The 24,172-nt window shown below is 37.9% G+C and overlaps 1 protein-coding gene across 11 annotated transcripts in view; it reads left to right on the top strand.

The window, feature by feature from the left end:
• mbnl2 (muscleblind-like splicing regulator 2) overlaps positions 1-24,172 on the top strand; it is an 81,901-nt gene that overhangs the window by 50,670 nt on the left and 7,059 nt on the right. For 6 of the 11 annotated variants that reach the window (XM_081362502.1, XM_081362504.1, XM_081362500.1 and 3 more), the window contains exons 3-7: positions 11,536-11,700; positions 13,044-13,244; positions 14,721-14,975; positions 19,404-19,557; positions 23,383-23,477. In XM_081362502.1, coding sequence (XP_081218628.1) covers positions 11,536-11,700; positions 13,044-13,244; positions 14,721-14,975; positions 19,404-19,557; positions 23,383-23,477 — 870 coding nt within the window. The remainder of the gene's footprint in view (positions 1-11,535; positions 11,701-13,043; positions 13,245-14,720; positions 14,976-19,403; positions 19,558-23,382; positions 23,478-24,172) is intronic. The other 5 variants (XM_081362505.1, XM_081362506.1, XM_081362501.1 and 2 more) reach the window with 2 other exon arrangements.

The following is a 24,172-nucleotide window of genomic DNA, read 5'->3' on the forward strand; positions in this document are numbered from 1 at the left end:
CACTTCTCACATCTGCAAACAACATCTCAGAATCTGAAACATCCCAAAAATGAGGACGCACTGACCATAAATATTCCAAACTGCATGATTTCATTTTTCTCTTTAACTTAGAAAAAAAACATTTGTAAAAGCATTGTTCTTGCATTGCAAATATGACCTGGACATTAAGGAAATAAAGCATCACAGGATGCTCGGTCTCACACCATGTCCTATCCAGCCGCGACGGCGACACGTAGCGATTCTGTTTTAGAAATGGTTTCTATTTTTCTGCGACGTCGCGCTGGAACAACGAACACAAAGTGTCGCAATGATAATCTTAGGTAATGTTTATGTGCTTTATTTAATGTTAAAAGCGTGCAATGTGACTTTGAACATCATTTAGTGCTCCAGCTTTGCAGCTGTAAAAGCAACAATGGAAAATTCATCTCAGATCTTGAAATTAAACAAATGGAAAAAAGAACGTTCAAACTGTGAACAAACAAGTGTATTCTTTGACAAAGATTGTTTTAGTAACTCAGTAGCCTATGTATTTTAATGTTTAAACGGTGTAATGTTTGTGTATTTGATTATGTAGCTTCTTATCCATTTTCTTGCCATCAAGATGACTCTAGTGCCGCGAGACTCCGCCCACACGCTGTTCTGAATTGGCTGACTCCGCCCACACACTGTTCTGATTGGCTGTGGGTTTTGATTGATTTCAGTGCATCTCGCAGCCGCGTCTAGTGTGAACAGACGGTGTTACAGACTTACAGATCAGCACTTGGTACTGTGCAAAGACTAAAGAATTAGTGTAATGTTTCAATTCCTTCTGTATTTCACTGATTCAGTTCCACTCTATTCGCTCGCTACCCACAGAGCCCTTCATTTTAAAGCAGGAAGTGATGTCGCTGAACAGCGCTCACGGTCGTGTAGGTCATATGATGAGTGCGGGAAATAGAGATGCGTGAAATGGATCAGAACTCCGGAAGAGGAACCGGGAGGGTTTACTCAGTCCTACTTTCTCATCCACCTTTGCACCGCCAGCCTTGTTGGTTCTGGTTGCAGGGAAGTTCACTTAGTTAGGTTTCCTTCGACCGCTAGAGAAAACTCATTGGTGGTCGTTCACCCAGGACGTGCCACAGACACGAGACCCCTTCTTGGGTTCACAGCTTCATCACAGGTTTTGAAGGTACTTTTTCAGTGTCACATTCAGTCTGTGAGCATGAAGGCATAAGAGATCAGCTAGACTCCACGAGACTCCATTGCCCTTCAGCAACGCAAACTGACAGATGCATTTTCAGGCTGATAGCCAGACAACTGGTGCATGACCACATCTCTGTTTCTTGTGAGGGTTCGCACTCGTGAGGATACTCTTGTTTTGTGGTTAAGATTAGTGGCTAAAGCACAGGGATAGTAACCAGAAAGTTACTGATTCGAGTTCCAGAAGGTGCAAACCATCAGCCGTTGTGGCCTTGAGCATGACATAAAGTCAACATGAAATCAACTTATTAACCTTGTTTACTGTATTAATATTTGTTCCCGGTTTTATTGAAAGCTTCATTAGTGCATGTTGTTCTAAAGAACGTTTTTCTTCATCAGTAATCACTAAATATTTGCTCCACTTCTGAATTGCAAGGGGTTCGTGAGTTGACGAATAGCAAATAATTCATTAATTTATAAAAATGTAAAAAAAAAAAAAAATGTTTATTCAGAAATTAAACATTTTTAAATGATTAATTGAAGGGTTATTGCTATTATTTTTAATAAGTTTCTTGAGTTAGCCATTAAAATGGAGTAGCATTTGCTGATGTGCTGTCAAATTATATAATAATAATAATTTAAAAATAAAAACAATAAAAATAAACACTTACCAAAATATATAAATATTTTATTTGTTTACCTGATATTAACTTAAAATCTCAGCGTTCCGCAGACAAAAAAACTTAGTGTGGGAATCCCTGAAGTAATATGATACTGGTTAATGTAAATTTATTAAAGATAATGGCAATAATTGCAAATTGAAGCGTTGCGATTAGAGATGAACTGGAGAATGAACTTCAAGCTCCCTCTATTATCTTGGTTTGGAATACATTCATTTAATATTCAGTTTTTACTTTGCAATACATGATAATAACGGTAAAGAAGAATAATTGTTTGCAAATGTTGTATCATGTTGAATTAAACTCCAGTAATACGTGTTCTCAAGTCAATTTAAATCTTGCAATCATACATGATGTCCGGTTCATGACATGCAACTGTTTGTGTGTGTATACAACGAGAGAAACTTGTTTTTATTACTAAATGCGTGCCGAGGCATCCACACGTCTCCAGTGTTTGGAGGGCCGCCCTCATCAGATGTAATGCAGCTCGCCGCTGGAATAAAGGCCCATTGAGACTCAAATGCAAATGGGTGTTTGGGTGTTGGAGGCCACAACTGAGGCTTGATTCTCCTTCTCCTCTGAAAATGGCCCCTGTGTTTGTCTCCCGCCCACCAGCGCAGTCGGATTACTTTTGACTGCAAGCCCGGAAAATCAAGGAAACAGGAGTCGAGCCGAGAGAAGCGGGTCCGCAGTTCAAGCTCTAATTTGTGGTTGATCGGTCAAATAGTAGAGGATGACAAAGGGCATTATATGGAGTTAATATTGTGCCATAATTAAACAAATCCAGCATTTTGCAAACAAACTCGATCTACTTTGCAAAGGAAAACTCGGCTCGCAAACAAGCAAAGTACAAAAGTCAATTTGAGCAAAAATGTAGTGGAGTAACAAATATGTTTTTAAACATTTTACAAAAGAAAACCTTAAAAAGGTTAATTATAGATAAATTAAGACAGAAACACGCCTGTTCACTGGTCATTTTCCTCAGCTGTAGGCAAAGGCAAGTTTCAAATCCGTTCTTTTCTCAGGAGACTAGCGCTAAATGAATCCCCTAGCTTAGCGCTATCTACTGTTTTATAAGAGGAAGTTGCTCAACTGAGCCGAGAGATCTCATAAAAAGCCAAGTGTCTCACAATCATAACAGACAGATATGCATTTGTATGCACTAGATTTGGAATTAAGGTTACATGCAATTTGTAGGATGGTTTGTATTTATTTGTGAAGTATTATCTAGGCTCATTTATTTATATTTGTAAAACACAATACATATTTGTTACTCCACTGTTGTTACTCACTCAAATTGACCTTTTTACTTGCACATTGCTTTCTGTTTGTTTGCTGGATTTGTTTAATTATGGCACATTATTACATGGCTTGGCTGAATTCCAATATAGAATGCGGTCTGTTATTTCTTGATAACAGACCGCTGCGAGCTATAACAGACCGTTGCCATGCAAAACAGCGCGTTGCTATGGACGCGGAACGGACTATTTTCTTTGGCGGAAGCAATACAATCGTTTTTAAAACAATAAACTCCTTTTTAAATCAATAATTTGTCAAATTAATTATTTATTTTGTAGGTAGCCATGTAATAAGCGGGATAATGTATAGAGAGGCGGTCGTTATAGCGAATAACAAGCCCGACAGGCTGAACGAGAACCCGACGTGAAGCGGAAGCAAAGCGAAGCAAACGACCGCCTCTCTATACATTATCCCTTACATATTAACTCTATACGTTTAACATTTTCCGTCATTTAGTGTTTGGACAGATGACAGTAAAAACTAGGAATGTATCTATTGTTAGGAGATTCTGGGACTTTTATTCCGCAGGGAAAATCTCAGTGTAAATCTATTATTAGAGTCTGAAAACACTAATTCCACCAGCCAGCTTGACCTCAGTTAGACCCTAATTAGCGTGTTCACCCTAAATGCTCATTTTCTTGAAAATGTGTTTCGTTTATATGGGCGAGAGATGGGAATTACTTGGCTTGAGTCTGGGGCACGGATATTAAATGGGTTAAGTGGTTTTAATCCTAATCTCTCCATGAAATGGATAACAGTGTTCCCAGTCCTCACTGGGATTGAGTTGAGGAGACTGTATAGAACATTTACTGTGAGTTTATGGTGCTGGTGCTGCGTTTCAGAATCAGATGTTTCAGGTGCAGCCGTTTCTGAGCTTTGAAAGGGGCGAGAGCTTTTAGGGGTTCAAAGAAGTCATTCACAGTAAGTGGAGTTAATTTGTGTAAAAGCTTTCTGGTTACCTGATACCCTCCTGGTGCTCACAACTGATTGAAAGACTTTCCCTAATGCACTTAAACAGCTGTGGTGTGACGCTGCACGTGTGTGGTGTTCATGTGGCCGACACGGGTTCAAATCTGATTTAATCAGGATCCTGATTGCACCTTTCCTTACCATTATTTCCTGTTTATCTATCTATCTATCTATCTATCTATCTATCTATCTATCTATCTATCTATCTATCTATCTATCTATCTATCTATCTATCTATCTATCTATCTATCTATCTATCTATCTATCTATCTGTCTGTCTGTCGTTCTATCTATCCGTCGTTTTATCGCTCTATCGTTCTCTCTTACTGTCTGTTGTTGTGTCTGTCATTCTCTCTTGCTATTTGTCCATCTGTCGTTCTCTCTATTGTCTGTCTGTCTGTCTGTTGACTGTTTGCCGTTCTATCAGTCTGTATAACTGTCTACATCTATCGATTGATCATTCATTCCTTCGTTCCTTCGGATTGTTCATCTATCTATCTATCTATCTATCTATCTATCTATCTATCTATCTATCTATCGTTCTTTTGTTCCTTCGTTCATTCCTTCTATCTATCTGTCTATGTCATCATCTATTGTTCGATTTATATTTCTATCCATCGCTCTATCATCCATCTATCTATCTATCATCCATCTATCTATCGTTCTATCCATCCATCCATCCATCCATCTATCCATCTATCTATCGACCGTTCCATCCATCCATCTATCTATCCATCTATCTATCGTTCTATCCATCCATCTATCTATCGTTCTATCCATCCATCTATCTATCCATCTATCTATCGTTCTATCTATCTATCTATCTATCTATCTATCTATCTATCTATCTATCTATCTATCTATCTATCTATCTATCTATCTATCTATCTATCTATCTATCTATCTATCTATCTATCTATCTATCTATCTATCTATCTATCTATCTATCTATCCAAGTTTTTAGAAATTCTTTCTTTTATATTAATTATTTTTCCTTAGATTCAAATTGTAATTCTGCATCCCTTTACGCTACCTCAAATCAAATTCAGGAATTGAATTTGAATTGAAAAGACCTTCTGAATTCAGTTCTGTCTTATACAGGTATAAGTCCCTACAAAAGTCCCCACATGATGACAAGGACGCTCATGTCAGAAGACTGTCTTTGTCAGCATTCCCAGGAGCTCATCCCGTTAAGCCTCTTTGATCTCGCTCTCTCACTGTGCCGTATAGTAATCAAGCCTATTTATTTAAGTGCCGTGCGGGAGAGTGACGGGCCCCGCGTGACCCACTGTACTTTCACTCAGTGCTGGCCAGACTACACGACAGCTACACTACACTGCCTTTCACATCAACATCTGCTTGATTTTCATGTCAGTCATAGAGATTGTATCACAGTTTTAAAGTTATAGTAAATCTATATATGTGTCACAGTCTAGTAGTCCCTTGAGCTCAGTAGATTGTGAGTAGTGTTTTGTTCATGCCGCATTAATGGTTGTCTAACTCATTTGTTCTGACATGTAGGGTCTGACTGGTCACTTCCCTTGAGACACAAACATTTTCCATTATTTTAGGTATTTGAAACAAACATTGACTCGTATTGCTTGCTAATACAGGGATACTTGACCTTTTTAAATATGTTTGTGTATCGCCTTCGAGGTCAGAGTTACTCTAGATGTAGTTATTTTTCACTGAAGTAATGCACACACCTGAGCGGCAAAATCTGGTTTGTATTGCAGCTTCACTTTTCAAGTCAAATTTATTTATATAAAGCTTTATACAATACAGATTGTTTAAAAGCAGCCTTACAGTAATAAAGAGGAAAATAACTGTCTTTGAAAATACATGCTTAGTGCACCCATTACCTTGGGTGGCGGGAAAAGCACATTTTCTGTCATCACTAAATAAAAAATGCAGCGCAAAGTGACGAATTGAGTCAAATAAAAATGTGTTTGATCTTCAAAATTCAGTTAAACTAGTGTACATAGATGTTATTATGTAATTGCTTAGTACACAACAGTAAGATTCACTTCACAGACCAGAACTCAACTCAGTTCAAATTCATATATATATAAGTAGGTAACATGATATAATCAAGGTAACATGATGACTATCTCAAAATCCAGTTAAGTAGAAACCAACAGTACAGTGTCTTTCCAAACTGAAGCAGTTTAATTGCAGTTTAACACACCTTTATTGTGTATTTGGCAAGATTATGATAACATCCAAAACTCAATTCGGTGCAAATGCAGATTCATTTGTGATTCTGTGTAAGTAAAACCACTCTTTTTCTTTTCCTTTCAAGACATAGAATGCATTAAATGAAACTAGATTGATTTTGTGTTGCTTTACATTGTCATAAATGGCCAGGACACAGTGCAAATAGATGTTAATGAGCATTCACACTGACAACAGTTTGCAGCTGCAAAGTGAAGTGAATCAGGCATTTTCAGTGATGCTGTCAATCAACAGTACGTCTTTTTGCCAAACTGAATCGGTTCAGTCGTGCTACACCTGGAATTCAATCCAGTTCAAATTCAGATTCATTTGTGATGTGATGTTTCTTTCAGGATGTGAAATGCAGTAAATTAAGACCGTACACCAAATGATGCTCATTAACATGCTTTGAACGGCTTGCAATGGCAAGCCGCCATGAACCTTGTACCTCTTCTTTAAAGGGGTGGTTGATTATGATTTCACTTTTTTAACTTTAGTTAGTGTGTAATGCTGCTGTTTGAGCATAAACAACATCTGCAAAGTTACAACGTTCAAAGCAAAGGGAGATATTTGCTTTTAAACAAATTGCTTTTTAAGGACTACAACAAACGGCTGGTAGAGACTACACCACATTCCTCCCGGGTTAGTGACATCACAAACCCTAGAATTTACATAAACCCGCCCCCTGAACATGATTATAGATTATCAAGACAGAATATGCTAATCAATGACTAGAAGATAACTACACATCAGCTCATAAATTCATCAACTAACCATTCAGAAATGTCCTGTTGCTTCTACATGTTGTCACTTCTTATTGAGTCTCTCCATCATTGTCTGACTCCATGTGTGTGTGAGGTAAAATGACACAAGCTGTTGAAGCTCCGCCCCCTGTGCCGGGAGCAGCAGCTCATTTGCATTTAAAGGAACAGACACAGAACGGTGCGTTTTTGCTCACCCTCAAAAAGTGACAACTTTAACATGCTATATAAAAATATCTGTGGGGTATTTTCAGCTAAAACTTCACACACACACTCTGGGGACATCAGAGACTTATATTACATCTTGTGAAAAGGGCATTATACCACCCCTTTAAAGTTTCTTAGTTTATCTCATCTCGGATTTCTAAATCTGGTGCCTCCATTAATTGCAGTGATGCAGTATAGTGTAGCACGTCGAGGATCGGTCATTTGATACAGAGCTTCTTCTCGTCCTCCATCAGCACCATTCCTGCCGAGTTTGACGGTAAAAATAGACCATCCCTCCTTCATTATTGAATCAGCAGTCTCCTCTCAATCTCACATAGCAAATCAAACCTCTCATACATATTCCAGTACGATCCTTTGCACAGCATCGAAAATCCCGATGGTGGAAGTCCTCTATCAGGTGTCTTTCACTTCTCCTCACCATCCGTCACTTCAGAGAGTCCGTCTTTTGGCCCGGACTGATTGGCTTTGACACCTTTCAGCTTTTGGCCTGACGGCTGAGCAACACTGTTATTCCAGCAGGGATATCGATAGCCATCGGCACCCTGATCCTATGGATTACAGCGCTGCATATTTGGGAATTTGAGGGTGTTAAGTGTCTAGACCTGTCTTCAACTTGGCCTATAATTGATTGTGTTTCTAGCGAAGGATATTAGCATCATTTACACTAGTTGTACAAAGTTTAGAATAGTTAACTTTTTCCCCGCCAGCATTTAAAAAAAAGAAAGAAAAGTTTTTAGTCATTTTCACAAAAGTATTCGTATTTTGTTGTATGAATATCTGAACATGCAATTTATCAAAAGAAAGAAGAACAGACTCTCTGCTTTTAAACGCAAAACCTGTTTTATTCTAGCTTCATGCATTCTTTTTTTATCAACACTTGAATGTGGGAAAGTAAACATGTTGAGCAAAAAGCTGAGAAAATCACGTTTTTGTCAAAGACTACATCCAGACCAGATTCAGAACGAAGATCAAAACACAGATGGAGTAGATTTAATGTTGCTGATCGGGTTATTTTATGTAAGCATCTGCTTATGCTATCGCTTGTTTCTGCTTCTTCTTCTTCTTCGCCTGTGTTTTGATATGGAGATTAAGTACTCTTTCAGAAGATGTGTAAAAGCACCCTCTACCGTATAATAGTAAAACACAGATTGCCGGGAAAGGCCATGTTGGGAAGCGTTGTCTCACAAATGATGGAAATTTTCAATGGCAGGGAAAGAGTTAAGATGTTTTAATGTTTTTGAAAGAATTCTTTTGTGCTCATCAACGCTGCATTTATTTGATCAAATATATTATAAAAAACATAATAATGCGAAATATCATTACTATTTAAAAGAACTGTTAGTATTAGAATTTTGAAATTTCCAAATTTTGTGTGTGAGGTGAAAAGACACAAGCTGTTGAAGCTCCGCCCCCTGTGCCGGGAGCAGCAGCTCATTTGAATTTAAAGGGACAGACACAAAAACTGTATGTTTTTGCTCACCTTCAAAAAGTGATAATTCTAACATGCTATATACAAATATCGGTGTGGTATTTTGAGCTAAAACTTCACATACACACTCTGGGGACAGCAGAGACTTATTTTACATCTTGTGAAAAGGGCATTATAACACCCCTTTAAATGATCACAAATGCAACATATTTTGGGTGTGATCAATCACCCAAGGTCTCGACCGCATTAACAAAAGTCAGATATTTGGGTTCCTGGCGCTGCAGTGAAGCTGATTCAGCGTTGTTTAACTGTTTGGAGATCATGGAAATGACAGCCATGCTCCGTTTAGATCTAGTTTCGCGTTATTTATAGCACACTATCTCCATTGTAATCCGAGTAAGGAAGGATACCTGGACATCTTGCGCTTTTATCCTTGTTGTCATAAACCAACACAAGCAAGCAAGACCTCAGATAAGCTGAGCGTGCACATTCCTGCGAACGCTTCCCAAGAGGTTTTCAAGGGATTTGTGACCTCCCTGCAACAATGCAGAGTACACAATAGCTTATATAGGTCACATCTCTACTTTAAACGGTCTCATACCATAAGGAAACATAAGCATGATTGAATAAATATGCAATTTGATCATAGTGAAATAAGCACGAAAAATTCTGAATATCATTTTAATTTTGAATGAATGTGGTTTATACAGAGACTTTTGTCCTGCTTTGTTTTAAATTTCATTCAGGTTTTAATTTAATTTTTGCATATATGAAACATTGCATCTGGTTAGCAGTGAGCTAGTGTCAGGATAGTGTCACAGTGTATGATTTGACAGCTAGCACAACGCTTGTGTTTTTAGTGTGTAGTCAGAAGAAAAGTTGGATAATCTTGTGTATATGCACACATACTGTATGTGCATCAGTCTTTTCCACATTGTACTAGTTTTATTTTTTTGCATGTCATTTGTCATTAAAAAAAATCATATTTTTTTAATTTAGCAGACATTAAAAACAGGATAAAAAAAATTCTGAATTTAGAAATTATAATATGTACAGTTTAATGATATATTTAAAAAAGATTTTAAAGTAATATTATTAAAATTAATCAAAATATTACATTTTATATTAAAATATTAAAAACAGAAATAAAAACATTTTTAAATATAAAAGTAATTATTTCAATAACTTTTAATTTTTAAATTAAAGGAGCTATGTGGAGGTTTTTACTTAAAAAAATCTTTAAGATAGAGTTTTAATTTGTACATGTATGAGCCAACCATGATGTAATAAAAAGAATGACACCTTGACTGTCCACCACGGTTGCCTCTAACAGCCTGCTGTAGGCTCAACTGTGTGGAGGAGTCGGGCCCGAATCGGCGCGAAAATTCACAAAATGTGACGTCATGCGCGTTCTTGTCTACTTGGGCTTACATCCGTACGGCACGGCAGCCATTATTAGTAAGCAGCGGCAATCGGTAGTGTTTTCAAATGGTGTTTTCTTACCTCAAACATTATGCTGGTGAATCTCGATGAGCCGTCAGTGGTTGCTACGGCAACCCTGGTTGATTTGGTCGTGCTCTATGAGCGACGCGTGTGCGCACCGAGAACGAGCATGAGACTGGCTGCAGTTCCTCTAACGGCCACTGGTGTCAGTAACCGTTAGAAATTTTAGAACCTACGCAATGCTCCTTTAAACAGAGACATTAAAAACAGAAATAAAAAATACAGAATTTAGAAATATGTGAAATTAAATTATATGTAATTAACCATATTTATAATAAAACAAATTACACATTTCTTTGTACTAATGTACAAATTATTATTTTACTCAATTATATATATATATATATATATATATATATATTTGTTTCCTTAATTTTCCTTGTTTGGTAAGTCTCATGAGCGCGTGATCTGTGTGCTCAAGGTTAGTGTGGAGATCTCGCAGCTGATGCTGTAGGACTCATGCAGGGCGATGAGCATCTGCAGAACTCGAGAGATTCTCTGTGTGTGTGTGTGTGTCTGCAGTATGTGCTTCCGCTGCGCTTCTTTAACCCCTCCTCCACTATTTCTCACATCTCGTATCAGCTCGGCCTCCCGTGTCACTGGATATCCTGCAGTGGAGTTTTAATGCAAACACACGCTTGACCTTGTGAGAATATTCTTCTAACTTCGGCCTACTTAATTAATATTGCAGTATGGAGACGACATCTTCTCTGCATTGATGCTGCCTGTATTTCATGTAGAGTCATTTCTACACTGTCTCTAGCTCTTTTCTCTTTTTTTTTTGCGGAGGCAAACTTTATTGATGTAATATCTCACATGTGACCCTGGATCACAAAACCATTCATAAGTCGCACGGGTATATTTGTGGCAAAAGCCAACAATACATTGTATGGGTCAACATTATTCGATTTTTCTTTTATGCCAAAAATCATTAGGATATAAAGTAAAGATCATGTTCCATGAAGATATTTTGTAAATTTCCTACCGTAGATATATAAAACATTTATTTTTGTGAGTGAATGCAGCACAATCGTGAACATAAATGGACAACTTTAAAGACGATTTTCTCAATGTTTCGATTTTTTTTGCACCCTCAGATTCCAGAATAGTTGAATCTCAGCCAAATATTGTCCTATCATAACAAACCATGCATCAATGGAAACCTTATTTATTCAGCTTTCAGATCTTTTTAAAAAAAATTGGCCCATGTGACTTGAATTTTCAAAACATGTTGATTCTCACGAGTTGTCATTTGTGATCTTTCCCGCCGTAGGGTCGATGTACGAGAGAGAACTGTAAGTACCTTCACCCTCCAGCACATCTGAAGACGCAGCTGGAAATCAACGGACGCAACAACCTCATCCAGCAGAAGACGGCAGCAGCGATGCTGGCCCAGCAGATGCAGTTCATGATCCCCGGCACCACCATGCAACCAGTGGTAGGAAACCCGACGTCTGTCTTTCTAGATGCGTTTTGCTTTTGTTGAGCCTTCCAGAAGGGGAAGTTGTAATTCTATTATCATAATTGTTGTCTTCACAGTATTACAAATACGTTTTTAAGCCTTAAGGTCCTTGCACACTGAGTCCGAAATTTTCTAATGCGTTTTTTTGTATCCGTCATTCGGTGGCTCTGAATTGTCAAAACACCATTCAAATGCTTGTTACGGATGCGAAAAACGCAGAAAATCGAACCTGATCCGAATTTTTTTATGACGGACGAAAGTTTCGGAGGCTGTAAGCGTGACTGACATAACATGAGGTCGTATTTATTTTTTAACGTGTGAAAATTTCGGAGTGCAAGGGCCTTTAAAGGGATAGTTCACCCAAAAATTAAAATTAGCCCATGATTTACTCACCCTGATTGTCATCCTAGGTGTATATGACATTTTTAAAAGCTAGTTATTTTAACCAAAAAAGTTTTAAATATGAATATTACGCATTGCTTCACTTCAGAAGGCCTTTATTAACCCCCGCTGAGCCGTGTGGAGCACTTTAATCATGAATAGATGCACTTTGATGGACTTAGAAAAACAAAAACCCATTCACTCCCATTATAAAGCTTGGAAGAGCCAGGACATTTTTTAATATAACTCAGATTGTATTCGCCTGAAAGAAGAATGTCGTATACACCTAGGATGACAATCAGGGTGAGTACATCATGGGCTAATTTCCATTTTTGGGTGAACTATCCCTTTAAATAAATACATGAATGTTTTGCCAATCACTATTACATATTCGGGTCTTTAGCAGCCCGGATCTATATCTTAACACAGATGGAACTGTCGCAATAGTATAAAACTCTCCTGATATTTTAATAACAGTTACAAAAGAATAAAATAATGCATTTTGTCACCTTTTGAAACTTGTAAGGGTTCAAATTGCGCAAATGCTTTTGACCATCATCACTGTCGTCACAGTGGCATTACAATAAATTAAGAAAAAGAGCAATAATAATAGCGATGCTTGACTTTGCAAACAGCACTCATGAGAAATATTAAACAGCTGTGCTTTAACATGCATTCAATTTGACATTTGTTTCTTTTTTAATACCTTTTAAGATTTTTAATCTAACTGACATTAAAAACAGATAAAAAATTTAAAATTGTAATTCAATTATAATAAAAAAAAATACTTTTTAAGAATTTTTAAATTTAGCAGACATTATAAACAAAATTGAAAATACAGAATTTCGAAATAGTAATATGTACAGTTAAATTATATCTAATTCTAAAAAAAAAATAACAATGTCATAATTCTATCATAATAATTGTTGTCTTCACAGCCTACATTTCCTGTCAGCCAAGGTCTGGGCTCGAGCCCTGGACTGAGTTACGCGCCGTACCTGACTCCCATGAGCCACGGCATGGGTCTGGTCCCCACAGAGATGCTCTCCAGCACCCCTGTGATCGTCCCGGGCAGCCCACCGGTCAGCGTGCCGAGCTCGTCCTCCACACAGAAACTACTGCGCACCGACAAGCTTGAGGTAAAGCGTCACATCGAGACATTATGAGGCCGTCGTTTCATTAACTCGAGGCGAGCCGCATCATTTCTGAGCCAGAGTTAGAGTCTCATTGCAATTATCGAAATCTAGACAAAAGGTATTATAAAACCTAAATAATATAAAAGTAAGTCTAGTTCATGCTTTTAACTTAAATTATTTACTATGTAAATAATTTACATAGCGAATTAACGTAAGAGATAATTCAGTATGCAATTACATGTAAATAAATAAATAAGACCAATCATATGTCGGTATGCAAATGAATGCAAGAAAGCATAATTCAGTATGGAAATATTAGCATCATCACTGTCGGCTAAATTCTGAACATTTGAGTGAAGTCGAGATCACTATGTAATGCAATTAATATTTACCTTTAAAATACTGCTTGCAGAAAGTTTTTTTTGTTAAAATACACATTAAAATATTATGCTTTTTGGCCTCAAAAGGATGCAGTGTTGTAGTTGTGGCGTCTGCCTCCAGGGACAAACTCTTAAAACTAAGTAGTTAAACCTTGAACCCTTGGGTTTAACGGGTAGAAAGTGAAATGAAATGTGCAAATAGATGTAAGAGAGAAAAGACATCACAATTCAGTATATTGATATTCTGAGGAATTGCAATAAATCACAATCATAATACAGTGTAAGATGTTGGAGCAACATTTTAATATGCAAATATGTGTAAAAAAAACAAAAAAAAACATAATAATTCAATATAAAGAAATGATGAAAGAAAGACCCGTCATAAATCAGAATGCAAATTAACTTAAGAGAGAAAAGGCCAATCATTCAGTATGCAATTACATGTAAAAAAAAGATCAATTATAATTCATAAAAAGACAAAGAAAAGACCAATCACATGTCAGTATGCAAATGAATGCAAGAAAGCAGACCAGTCATAATTCAGTATGCAAATGTTAGCATCATCACTGTCGGCTAAATTCTGAACATTGGAGTGAAGTCGAGGTCACTGGGAGATTTTCAGACTTTAATGTTGAAGTTTATGAAGACCGAAGGCTTTTGTCTGTGTGTTAAAGACGGAGCTGAATTTATTGCAGAAAAGTGTGAGAAAGAAGTGTGAGGCATTTCAATTCAGCTCTGCCTTGCAAGAAAATGATCAGTGTGGTTGAAACAATAACAGTTGAAGGTTGTGTGTGTGTGTGTGTGTGTGTGTGTGTGTGTGTGTGTGTGTGTGTGTGTGTCACTAAATATGCCATCACTTAGCAACTGACTGATATCTGTGATAATAAGAGGCTCCGTTCCTCCACGGCCCTCCCACACCGAGAGGCTGTCGCTGCTTTTGTTAATATTTTTGTGTGTGTGTGTGTTTATTTACCATACCTGTGTTCATACATGAAACCTTTGTTTGAAACTTCAATGACTCACGTCTCTGTTTGCACATTTCTGTTGTGTTCCCTGTTTGTTTTGTCTACGTGTTTGTTTTGCGTCTTGCGAACGGCAGGTGTGTCGCGAGTTTCAGCGGGGAAACTGCGCGCGCGGCGAGACCGACTGCCGCTTCGCCCATCCTAGCGACAGCCCCATGATCGACACGAGCGACAACACGGTCACCGTGTGCATGGACTACATCAAGAGCCGCTGCTCGCGCGAGAAGTGCAAGTATTTCCACCCTCCGGCGCACCTTCAGGCCAAGATTAAAGCAGCTCAACATCAGGCTAACCAGACCGCCGTCGCAGCGCAGGCCGCCGCTGCAGCCATGGTGAGCCAATCACAGCATGCACAACTCATATTCAAATAACATGCATACAATTCAACGTTTAAAGAGTCATGTTAGAGGTTTTTAAAATTACACCACCAGCTGCATTTAATTTAATTTACTGCATTGAATCGTAACCAAGGCAGTGCTTAGAGTTGTGAAACCTTTTTGGTAATGTGTGCGATAAAATCAATTGACAACACATGTTGAGAGAGACACGCCGGCGGAGCTTGCGATTAGGATATCTGATGATGTTAGCGCGTTAAATGTGGAGCACTGCTTTATTATTATATAGCCATGACCCATCTCCAGAATCTGGGCGGGGTTGCGTGCCAAATCTGTGTCGACTCCCTTATCTCGTCCCTGGAGGATTTTAGTCCTACTAAACAGTGTGAGTAAAGAGAGAGAGAGAGAGAGCTGTGATAAAAATCACTCCCCCTTCTTATCCATCTTGTACTATACTGATGCGATCATTATTAGGAATAGGATATTAATATAATAAGCACGATGGCTTAAAAGCTTTTTTGCTCACACCCTTGACTACACAAGGTCACGGGGTACGGCTCACTTCCCCATTTCTCTGCCCAATGGGAGGCCTACTCTCCTCAAATCAGTCAAGATTAAATTAAGGAGATGGATAGCATCTTTATGCCAAACTGACGTGAATGCACAGGTTAATCTGCTATCCAAGTGAAACTGTATTTTGGTCACATGCCAGGCTGCTCTCACTTGTCTACGTGTCTACACTACGAGCGAATTTCGTGCACCATTATAAGCAAGCCATGTTGAGTTTTGTTGCATTTTGCACTTCGATTATAATATCGATTACAGTAAAAATCACAATCTATGCAGTTTATTCTGTTGCATTACTTGCTTTATGGACCGTTTCGTTAATGTATATGGCTTTGTTTATAACAGGTGCTTCAAGTTTTGTTGCATCGCAATCTCTGCATGCATGCAATTTTTTTTGCAGTTTTTGCAAGCAAGATCCCTTTTAAAACCAATGAGAACACATGCACTGCAAGTGAGTGATGCATCAAAGCCAGCGTTGCACATTTGCAGTGTGGACGGCTTTTTGTTGTTTATGGGAGCAACTGAGATTCGTCAACATTGCAAGTCAGCAAAACAAAACTAGATGTCTCCTGTTATAATCAGCAAAACTGACTTCATCGAGAGGGTGTGATGCAATAAAACTCGATATTGCATGCTTGTAGACTAGCTTTGTTGTTTATTATGGGATTTAATTTGTTTAGCTTAAGGGTTGCAACAAAACTAGATCACTCCCATTATAATCAACAGAAGTTTTATTGTTTATAAGACAAGTAATCCACTTTTGCATTGCTTAATTGCAGTGTCTTGAACCTTTTTATCTAGTTTTATCAAACAAGCATCACAATAAAACTATATCGCTTCTATTTAAGATGTGAGACTTGTGTGCATGCAGCGTAGAAAGCTTTGTTGATTATAATGAAAGCATGTACTTTTTTCTACAGTGCAATGCAAGAAAACTAGATCGCTCCAGTTATAATCAATAAAACTGTATACGTTACAGATTCACAATGCAATGCGACAATTGCGCGAGCTTGTCGTTTATAATGGGAACAATCTAGTTTTCTTGCACTGCGTCGCTCATTGGTCGCGTCACTCGCTTGCAGTGTAGACACAGTGTTTGGCAGCAAGCTTTCGCGCTTCCACATCTCGCGCTGGTGTGGTTTTATTTTGCTGTCATGACACTCACATGCTTGGCCTCATTCGTTTTGCTGTTTACTCCATTTACGCTTTTGCTGTTGCCCTGAACCTTTTTTTCTTTTTCCACTGTGGCGTCTGGGTCAGAAGGTGACGCGAGGACAGTATCAGCTCACCAGCCATAACAATAAAACAAGAGTGAAAATAAAGAGCCAGGTTTCCCCGAGCGTGCAGCGACCTGAGATAACCCGCCGGCTTTAGCTTTAACGTTTAACCGCTGCTAGCCTTAAGGTGCACTGTCCTTTCCCTGATTATGATGTGATGGCATCACAGACTTTTGTTGTAGGGTTTAAACCAGGCCGCTCACTGAAGCAATCGATCCGTGCACCCGCGACCCAAATGCGAAAGAGTTTAAAAGTGAGAGACGGTTATAGTTTCTTCATTTTCTTGTATTTCATTTTTTTTCTATTTGTTTTGTTTTTTCTCCAGCGGAAGGTTATGTAATTCTGTATGATAAATCCCTGTGGGTGGCATATTTATTTTAATGGTTCTCTATGTTGGCGGAGGGGAGCTAAACATGAAACTCTTGGTTACAAGAATGCCTTCAGCATGCAGGAATAAAGTGCATCTTATTCTGATTCTGTTTATTAAAAGCATACGTATAAGCTCTGTTCCTAAACCTACTGATCTGCCCACCTAGACAGCGCTAGACTATCGTAAACATGACTTGTGCATTGTCATTCTGCTTTCTAAGAAATGCACGCAGCAAGTATCCTTCGGGGAGAATTTAATCCCAGAATGCATCTGACAAGCTCAGTGAACAGTTAGATTTTAATGCAGTCATAAAAAACTTATATTTTTATGCTTGGAGTGTTAGATTAGCAACATGCAAAAGTCAGACTTTAGTTGCGACTCAGTGCACTTTGCATGAGAAGTGTTCTCCAAATAAGTCACTTGTGCTTGAGGAGGTAGTAGCCTATGTAGACAGCACTAGGTTTTTGAACAGAGCTTCGAGAGAGTCCAGGCATAGATGTTTTTCCTGTTAATAAAATGTTCCTCTTTCTTTAAATGACTCTTCAAGTGCATCATCTTTCCCTCGTACAACCCATTTGCTGTAATCTGTGACTATACTATAAAGGAGAACAGATGCATTTTTTCTTTTCCACATTCTTTTCTTTTTTTTTCTTTTGTGTGGATATTCTGATTTGAAGCATTTTTGCATGGCCCTCAGCGTCATCTCATTTCAAGCAATTCCTGTTTTCTTTACTAAATATTTTGCTGCCCGTCATTCCATCGAGCCACATCTTACCAGTACTTTTGCATGGCATTTTACTAGTGAGGAATATTGGAGATCTAGGGTTAGTTGCATATAATCCTTTATACGAGTATAAATATAAATATAAATATGGGCCACATCTGACACCACAATAAATATAACCCATAGCCAGCCACGTAAAAGGAACATAAATTGGATATAAGAATAAACAGAGCTCCACATTTTGTGATCACTCGCATCAGTTGTTTTGACCTTTACGCTTTATAAGTAGAGAGCCATTGTGATCCCTTAGTTGGCAAGAACTTGCAACATATTGTGACAGAAGTGAATGTCAAGGAAGGCATTTCTCCTAGACGACTTCGCCTTGTTTACCGAGTGTCCTTTTATTTCCTCTTTGCTAAGTGCTGGTAAATGTCATAGCGCATGTTAAAATCGCCAGATGACAAGCGCAGATTTCCATTGGCAGAAACATGATGCTGTTTGTACCCTATTCCAGTCTTAATTAGCAATCACACAAGCGTTCAATACACAACGAAGTTGCTATTGACTAATCTGGCCAAACGAAGAGATATTGACGACGAACGGAAATGCCTACCTGACATTCTGCCGTCATTTGATTTTAATCCACCGCGCACACACACAGAAAAACCCTTCGATAGCGGATATCGGGTGCCGGATACAGTCAGTGTGTTTCATGCAGTGTTTGTTCTCTATTGATTTACTGCTAAAGATGAATCCGAGAGCTTTCATAGCACTAATATCTACAATCCCATTTGACTTTGAATGGTAAAATGGTGAGAATCTTGATTTCTGACGCTTTTAACACAGGTACTGTAGATGCTTTTATTTGCTTTCGTACTAATTCAGAACGTAGCGATATGTTTCTTTGAGACGAGTTTTTTCGTTTATGTGCATGCCTATTGTTTTGTATGTGGTATACTGCATTCAGATTATTTTTGTTTTTGTTTTTTTCCTTCTCACCTATCCACAATGCAATGCTGTCCCCATGATGCACCTCTGCTTGCTGTTACCTGTATGTTAATACGCTTGAATCCCATTGGCCCACTGCCATCATGTGCTCGCTGCCTGCTATTAAAAGACTCAGTCGACTGCCAAAGCAATGAAGCGACCCCTCGAGGCATCTGTAGATCTGGTACTATGACCTTTCACCTTTTGCTTTGCATGTAGCTTTTTAATGTACTGTAGCAACTCACAGACTTTTTTAATTTGGCTTCTTTGTTTTGATAGAAAAAGTAAAAGTCACCAAGTACATGTATTTAGAAATCAGTCAATTTTGAAGAATGAATGTGTGTGGTAATTACTGAAGCCTAGTAAACATAAGTGCCTCTAAAACGGAGCGATGCAGCTTCGAGTTCAACAAAGTGCATTGATGTTTGTGTAAGTGGATGCGTGCAAAGTACCCGGTTTGACTCACGCATGTCTTCTCTTTCACGTGTGGCCGCGCTCAGGCGTTTCCCCATGGAGTCCTGCAGCCCCTACCAAAGAGACCAGCACTAGAAAAGAGTAACGGGGCCAGTACTCTCTTCAACCCCAGTGTCTTGCACTACCAACAGGCGTTGGCCAACGCACAGCTTCAGCAGCCCACCGCTTTCTTTCCCACAGGTAAGAAGAACACACCTGCACACATACAAACCCATGCACACACACACACACACACACACACACACACACACACACACACACACACACACACACACACTGCTTCGTATTAATCACCCCTATACGTTACACCCCCTTTCTCTCTCCTGCGATCCCGGCGTAACGTCTTGATAACCGAGGCCTTTAAACGTGCGTTTGTCCCTTTTGCATGCAGCGAGTGCACGAAATACTAATGCATAACTTCGAGGAAACCAGATACGTTATTTCGGGAGCATTTGATTTTCACTTGCATTATAGTGGGAGTTCGGGGTGCTTTGATCTAAAAAGCATTGCCGGCCATAGATTAAATTAGAAAAAAAGTGCTTTGATCTGCACATCTGTACGCTGTCAGATTATATATCTGTCTCCCACCAATATGGGACAACACATAATGCCGATATATATATATATATACGTGTATCATAAAAAAATTTGGATCACAATTAAGATGCACAATAAAAAAACATAAAATACTCTGAAATATTTTGAAAATTGTGCATCATCTATTTGCAAATGTAGAATAGCCTTTTAATGGATTAATATATTAATTGGCCTGGGGTGCGTTTCCCGAAAGCATCGTTGGCCAACTATGGTCGCAAGTTCATCGCAATGTCCATTGAACTCTATTGGTAACGACGGAACTTGCGACCATAGTTGGCCAACGATGCTTTCGGGAAATGCACCCCTGGCCGATATATATCGCTCTATCTCTACAAAATTGTAAAAACATTTTATATTTATATTTGGTTCAATATTTACTGCTATTTGAAAACAAGAGATATTTGTAATTTATTTTAAATAAACATGGTGATATATTGTTTATCACTGTGAAATTGCTAAAATGACAAAAATTATATATGTGTATGTGTATTGATACATACATATACATACACACGTTTATATAAATGTTAAAATTTACAAAATACATAAAATTAACCCTAATTATTAAATAAAGGTGCCGACAGTCTTTAAATAGCTGAATATTGTTTGATTAATTTGCCAATATATCGCCTGGTGAAAATTGCAGGAACATTTTGATATTAATATTATATTTTACACTATATTTACCCAAGATTAGCATGTCTGATTTTTATTATTATTATTATTATTATTATAATTAATTTAAATGTTTATACATTCTATATTAGAATATATAATTATTTTAAAACAGAATAATTTAAATGGATTTTTTATTTTACACGACATTTTAATTATTTGCGAACAAAATTTCAGATGCCAGTAATTTATATGCTTTAATTATCTATATTAATATTTTATTACCTATATTATTTACATTTATGCATTTGGCAGATACTTTTATCCAAAGCGACTTGCATTGCATTTCAAGTTACACATTTTACATTCTTATCAGTTCTTGCTTTCCCTGGGAATCGAACCCAAGACCGTGGCGTTGCAAGCGTTTGAGCTACAGGAAAGCTTTAAAGCTTTAATCATTATTATCTGTATTTTATTATCATTCTGTGTAATCCACTGAAAAGATCGGCCTGGCTGATATATATACAGTATATATATATATCGATGAATCGCAGTGAACAGTAGCAGTGTATTCCACCTACGATCTACTGCAGTGTTTTTATGTCCATAAACACAGGAGAAACTCTCTCTGTGCGTCGGGTCTCGGAGCGAGTCCTGCAGTCTAATCCCTCGTAGGTGTGTTTTGTCATCACACACCCACATGGTGGTTGTGTTTTCTTTTAGCTGTCCTCCTGTGCCCCCGTTCCTCCCTCTTCTCCAGCGCCGGGCCTTTTGTAACAGCAGTATGCCTATTTTAACCGTAGGAGTGGCTGTTCCCTCACCGCATGACTCTCTTGTGTGTGTGTGAGTGTGTGTGTGTGTGTGTGTGGCTGATCCTCTGCCCTGTTGCCCTCTTCTCCTACACTGCGCTCTAATTTCACAACGCTAAGCTCCTGTCCTCTCATTTGTGGCCCTTGCGAATATTGATCCAGTTTATCTTCCTGGAATACACCGAGGTTTTTACCGGAATGACGACACGGTGGAGCGAGCGATCTATAATGACAAGCTGAATTGGATTTGTATGGCATGCTGAATACTGAATCTCTGGCTCTGTCTAATATGTTTTTCTTCCCTATTAACCTGTCTCCACTCTTCACCGCATGCTCACAGGGTCAGTTCTGTGCATGGCTCCTGCTAGCAGCATTGGTAGGTTCCTCCTCTTTCTGTCTGTCTGTTTCCCACCGCACACACAGATCCTGTCGCTCTTACAGGTGATGTGAAGCTTCATCCACCAAATTAGATCAAATTAGATCGTTCTCGATCAGTTTATGTGTTTTCTTTATTTATTCTGCTTCTGTTCACCTGCAAGAGCGCTCTGTGTGTGTGTGTGAAATATTCACATTTCTCTCCTTGGGGTTTTTCAATTTTTAATTAATTATTTACAGTGGTTATTTTTATTTAATACAGTAATTCTGTGTGTTTTACATATTATTCAATATACTTGAAATTATTTCAAATTCCAATTTTTTCACAGTGGCTCATCTGAATTATATATATTTTATATTTCATATTATTCAGTTTGTTGTGTCTTATTTAAAAGTATTTTTTTTACAGGGACATTATTAGGATTAAAAAAATTGTTATAATTATGATAATTTATAAATATTATACATTTATATTATTAATTTTATTTTAATTCATTTAAAAACATCACTTTATTATTTTTATTGTTGCATTCTTTATATTTGTACGTATTTTACATATGCATATATTATTATGCATTACTAATTTACAGTGGATTTTATCGTTTTACTAATTATTATCTGAATTATATATATTTAATATTTCAAATTATTCAGTTTGTTGTCTTGTCTAAAAAAATTTTTACATTGACATACATACAAGGATTATAAATTTGTTATACTTATTTATTATATATTTATTAATTTATTTTTATAATTTTTTATAAAAAATAATAATTATTTATAAATATTAAACATTTATATTATTAATTTTATTTTAATTCATTTTAAATACCTTTTTTTACAGTGACATTATTATTATTATTGGTATATTCCTTATATTTGTATGTATGCATTACTCATTTACAGTAGATTTGGTAATTTTATTAATAATAATTTTATTAATATTATTATTTTAAATTTTTACATAATTATAATTAATTTCACATTCTTTCACAGTGGCTATTATTTTTATTATTATTATAATTTCATTGTTTTTAAGCAGTATTTGTGTGAAAACGCCAGAAGCGAACAGGCTCTTAATAACAGGCGTTGTCTTGTGTTGTGTACAAGTATTGATTGGGGAAATTTGATCAGTTTCCTAGAGAAATAGCCCACCTGATCACGATTGACCTGTCTGAGAGCCACACAAACGGCCTTTCCCTGTAGTTCACCGTAGCTCGTACGATCAAAACTTATCGACTGGTTAACAGCACATGTAATCTTTCACTCGAACTAACCACCCATGCCAGACTTCTCTGGGTACAACTGATTATGGTGATAAATTTCCTTGAGGTGATTGTAATCAGCCTTTTTCCTCTTGTTTTTTGTTTTATTTTTTCCCATGCTTCTCTCGCTTTGCATCGTGATTGCATGCCATCTGCTGGTTTAACCTAACGATGGCTCGCTGCTCTGTAAAATACACCATTGCTAAACTACAAAACCAAAAAAAACAAACAACAAAAACCCTACCAACCAACCAACCAACCAACCAACCAAACACCTGTTGCATTGGTTTCCATAATGCTCCACCTACCTGTTCATTGCTTCCATGGTTCCCTTCCTGAAAAAGTACCCATGATGTACAGTGCTACGCCTGCTACTGTCTCTGCAGCAACAACTTCTGCCACAAGTGTCCCCTACGCAACAACAGCACCAGCCAATCAGGTTTGCTCCTTTTAAAAGCTTTCTTTCATAAATCCCTGAGCTCTGAATAAGCACTTTGCCTCGAATCGATTTGGCAAAATAAAAAAAAACGCATTTATTCGGACGGATCGGTGCTTATTCAGAGCTCGCACATTGGCAAATAGTAGTTGTGTTGTGTTGCATTATTTTCTTGTTTTGTTCTGCATGTCCTTGCTTTATTTTGATGTCGAGATATCCTTCCTCATCCACACATCTTGATGATAATAATACACACTTATCATATTTCCACTTATTCTCCCGCTCTGGGTTGATTTGGGAAAGCAGGGAGGTTTGGCTTTTCCATAAGGCGCTAAAAATGGTGCTGTGTGTGACGTTCACGAACCGGCAATTACAGCGCGCGCCTGACAATAGCCCTAGACTTGCTCATGATCTCCTGCCGCGCACACGTCAACACCGCTTAATGTGCTTTCTGTGGCGAACTCAGAGGTCAGACTGCACCCACTATAGCTACAAATGTTATGAACCTTCCAGATCTTTTATCAGTTCCCATCATGCATTCCTCGGACCGCTCCCATTCTTTTTGGTATTGTTCACTCGGGGTCACGCGAGGAGACTTGGGGGCTTTCCCACTTCCGTCGTTCTTAAGTGAAGCCTTCCTGTCAGCGAGCGGCTTTTCCTGTTGTTTGAATATTCTCAGGAACTGGGACGTTTGTAGT

This window comes from Scardinius erythrophthalmus (assembly GCF_964197995.2).
Source record: "Scardinius erythrophthalmus genome assembly, chromosome: 3".
In the NCBI taxonomy this organism is placed as follows: Eukaryota; Metazoa; Chordata; class Actinopteri; order Cypriniformes; family Leuciscidae; genus Scardinius; species Scardinius erythrophthalmus.